This window comes from Fomitiporia mediterranea, assembly GCF_000271605.1.
Source record: "Fomitiporia mediterranea MF3/22 unplaced genomic scaffold FOMMEscaffold_3, whole genome shotgun sequence".
In the NCBI taxonomy this organism is placed as follows: domain Eukaryota; kingdom Fungi; phylum Basidiomycota; class Agaricomycetes; order Hymenochaetales; family Hymenochaetaceae; genus Fomitiporia; species Fomitiporia mediterranea.
This window is the reverse complement of record NW_006760388.1, coordinates 3400787-3404762: the sequence shown is the minus strand read 5'-3', so window position 1 is coordinate 3404762 and position 3976 is coordinate 3400787. Positions and strand designations below refer to the sequence as shown.

The following is a 3976-nucleotide window of genomic DNA, read 5'->3' as shown; positions in this document are numbered from 1 at the left end:
GAAGTAGACTCACTATATATAGTTTACAAACAGGTAGTACAAGCATTATAAGACTCTTAACTTTTTACATCTGGGCCCTGAATCCTACAGCCTAATTAGGGATGACCCTGACTAACCACTTATGTAATTCTAGCATACTGTAGCCCTTGTCATGAACAGAGTGAGAAGTTAGGAGGGGGGTTTGGGGGGGCTCTGCCACCCCAATTAGGTTTAGGATAAGTTTGGGCTGTTAGGCTTAGGTGTTAAGTTGGGTTTTAGTTAGGATTGGGGGAGGGGAATATTTATTTTCTTAGGAAAAGTACTTTATTTTGACTTAGTGAAATGTGAGAGGAACTACATGTGGCCAATTGGAGCTAACTAAAAATGGGCCGTGGGACTCAGGGCCCGGATGCAAAAAGTATGCAACTGCATTATAACTGCTTAGAAAGATCTCATTGCCAACAATCATTTTCTTTTCTGAGTCTGCATCACGAAAACGAACACAAAATGTATTGGAATATACTGCTAAGACGTATCTTTTTTGTACATTGTGGGTCCTTATATTCGCTTATATTGTCTACATGTACATATATTGCCTTGTCAGGCTCTGCACAAAAGTGCGATGTGGCAGACACCCACGACGTGTAATTTATATAAGGTTTGTCGCGTGACGTGACGCGTCGCGACTTTACAGCCATCATCTTGAAGCCCTCACCTTTCTATGTACGCTCTTATCTTTCGACGTTGTTAACCAAAAAGGCCTCTTACTGCATAGACTCTTCGAAAAGCAAGAGAGAAAATGAGTAGAAGAGCGAGTAACAATGTTCGAGGTCCGACGTCTGCATTGACAGAGTTTCTTCGAGTAAGCCCATTGTAAAGGCCTGGCGTATTTATACTTATTACTCTCCTGTGCATAGGAACAAGGCATCACGTCAACACTTATTGCGGCTAGAGCTAATACGCGTGAAGAAGAGCATTTTGAAGCTGGGCCAAGTAATGCGGCCAATGGCGACGTAACCAACCAAGTAGAAGAGACGACTCAGGTCAGTCATGTGGATTTGTGCTTATATTGCTAGCCACTTAATCTCTACACTAGCAGGAGGCAGTTGAGTATGACTCGGACAATTTGGATGGAGAAAATGAAGAGGACGAAAAACCGGCGAAGAAGCGCAAGCTCAGTAAAAAGGAAGAAGAGAAAATGAAGGCAAAAGAGAAAGCAAAAGCGAGGAAGAACAGGAAGAAAAAGGGTGACGACGATGACGACTACAGTGATGGCTCTGAGGATGACGAGTACAATGCACTATCTCGCGGTGCGTCGTTCAATAGGACGAGAGCGGGTCTCTCAGGTACCGCCCAGCCTCCTATTGGCAGCTTTGAGGACTGTGTTAAGTGCGGGAAACAATTCACTGTGGTATGCAAATTTACTTCTACTGTATTCAGGTAGAAGCTAATATGCACTTTCATAGACCCGTTACACTATGGCAGCAGTTCCAGGCCCCGGTTGGCTGTGTCATCTATGTGCAAAAGCAAGCGGTGCTGACCCGTTCAAGAAGAAGTCCGCTCCTCGTCAGCGGAAAGCTCCAGAAGAAAAGCGCAAGATCGTAAATTACGAAGATAGAGAAATACCTTCCTTGGCTTCTTTGTGTATTAAGGTTGGAATAAAGCTCAAGGTTTTGACAGCAGAACCTTACGGAAGCATTCAAATAGGTCGTCAGTCAGCACATCGATGATGTCGAGGCTTTAGGGGATGTTGGTTTTACGAACAGGATTGAAATAGGAAGAGCACTTGCAAGAAACCGTAGCTTGTACGTCTTCAGAAGACATGCCATTTTACGTGTCTCACAACGAATTTCTTTATATTGCAGAACAATTGACAACGCCATGCTTCTCTATGACGTGAGAAACACTGAACTCACGATCTATGATGCAACTAGTCCGTCTTTCCCGATAATCTTATTTTCCATCGGTTGATGACTTTTGTCAGAACTTGGCCCAAATGCATTTTGCACTCTGGCTTCTTTAAACCCGGCTCTTGAATCACTCCGAGTGGACTTTTGTGGCATGATCAATGACATTGCAATAAAGTTCTGGGGCGAACATATGCTCAACCTCAAGCGCTTAGAACTGCTTGGTCCATTTCTTGTCAGACCGGATGGATGGACAGCGCTATTCGCAGCATGTCCTCAATTGACCGGCCTTCTCATCACTCAGTCCCCTCGTCTTGACATAGAATGCATGGAAAGTCTTGCGCAATATTGCACTGACCTGGTGGAGCTGCGATTGAGCCAAATCGGACTCATGAGCGACGAATTCCTGGGATACGTTGAGAATTTCAAGAACCTGACGAGCCTGGACTTGAGCGAGCCTTCGAAGAGCCTAGGCACGGAGGCAGTAATCGCGCTGCTCAATGCAGTTGGCTCGAACCTTACCCACCTCAATCTCTCCAAGAACGACCTCCTTACAGACGAATTCGTTACTGAAGGCCTGACACCCAATGTTCGTGTCCTGACATCGCTGGTATTGGAAGAACTCCCAGAGGTTACAGATGCCGCGATGGGCGATTTCTTCGCGAGCACTACTAATGTCCCTATGCGTCATGTTTCCTTACGAAGGAACCACGAACTCGCGGATAAGACATTAGTTGGACTTCTCAGTCATTCCGGTTTCGCCCTTGAAGAACTGGATATCAATAGCTTCAAGTCTACTTCAAATGAGGCACTTCTATCAATTGGAGAGCAAGCTAAGAACCTCAAGAAAATTGATGTTGGGTTCTGTCGCCAGGTGGATGATTTTGTTGTGAAGGCTTTGCTCGATGGATGTGAAGGGTTGAAGAACATATCTATATTTGGCTGTAATAAGTTAACCGATAACTGCCCCAGAAAGGTCTGTTTTCTTTGTGTGCTTATAGACAATACAGACTGACGAGAGTCCTCTGACTGTTATGTAGCGTGGTGTCAGTATTTTTGGCATTGAGACTCACGCTGTCTGAATGACTGCTATTTATTGGCCAACCGGATTTGGGTGACCCGTAAAACGTCATGGCTAAAAATGCTTATGCAAAGAAAACTATTCAAATCTATCCGACAATCGCGATTTGGAATTTTATTTACTCCCGTGGACATTTACCTGAACACCGCTGTATTTGAGCGACTGCCTCATGGCTTTTCCATCATTGTTTCCGTCCTTGCACCGTTCGGAAACCTAATATCTTGCGCAGTATCGGAAGCCTGTGAAGTGCGGAAATGTTTACGGCACTGGATTTTTGGTTTCTATCACAGTAAATACGTATCAAATGGAAATTCTTCCCTTCCGCTGTATTATTGAATATGCCGAGAAAGGGCTCGTATACAGTCGCAAGTCGCCGCTACTTCGTTAGCAACGTTTGAAATTGTCGAACATTGCTAGAACGGCTTTCCCGACTCTCGGATAAAGTCAGACATGTGTAATTTCTGCATGCTTTCAATAAGGATGTAAGGGTATAAGGCAGGCAGTTACGTAGGGTAGTCCTAATTCTGGAGCCCATTGACTGAGTATACTTGACCGCCATCTATCTTAGCTTCGACTTCGACTAGTACAGAGTTGTGCCGCGCATAGCACTGCAAGTGGTGAATCAAGGATCGGCATCACGGCCATCAGTTTTGTACCGTCTTGATGCGCCTACTTTTGCTTCCTTTTACTTCCTAGTTTCTATCCTTTAAGCGAAAGTAGCGCTGGTGGAGATGCTTGTGACAGGAGATGGCGATGATAGTCGCGTACTTTTCGCATCCGGGCCCTGAGTCCCACGGCCCATTTTTAGTTAGCTCCAATTGGCCACATGTAGTTCCTCTCACATTTCACTAAGTCAAAATAAAGTACTTTTCCTAAGAAAATAAATATTCCCCTCCCCCAATCCTAACTAAAACCCAACTTAACACCTAAGCCTAACAGCCCAAACTTATCCTAAACCTAATTGGGGTGACAGAGCCCCCCCAAACCCCCCTCCTAACTTCTCACTCTG

At 44.9% G+C, this 3976-nt stretch overlaps 1 protein-coding gene across 1 annotated transcript; it reads left to right on the top strand.

Annotated features, from left to right (window-relative positions):
• Nucleotides 1-778: 778 nt before the first annotated feature.
• On the top strand, nt 779-3180 carry FOMMEDRAFT_166412 (RNI-like protein; the record flags this gene model as incomplete). Its single annotated transcript, XM_007264230.1, has 8 exons — nt 779-841; nt 897-1022; nt 1079-1390; nt 1446-1631; nt 1687-1784; nt 1845-1912; nt 1964-2862; nt 2927-3180. 8 exons carry the CDS (start codon nt 779-781, stop codon nt 2966-2968), a joined length of 1794 nt encoding a protein of 597 aa, XP_007264292.1. The 3' UTR covers nt 2969-3180.
• Nucleotides 3181-3976: the final 796 nt, after the last annotated feature.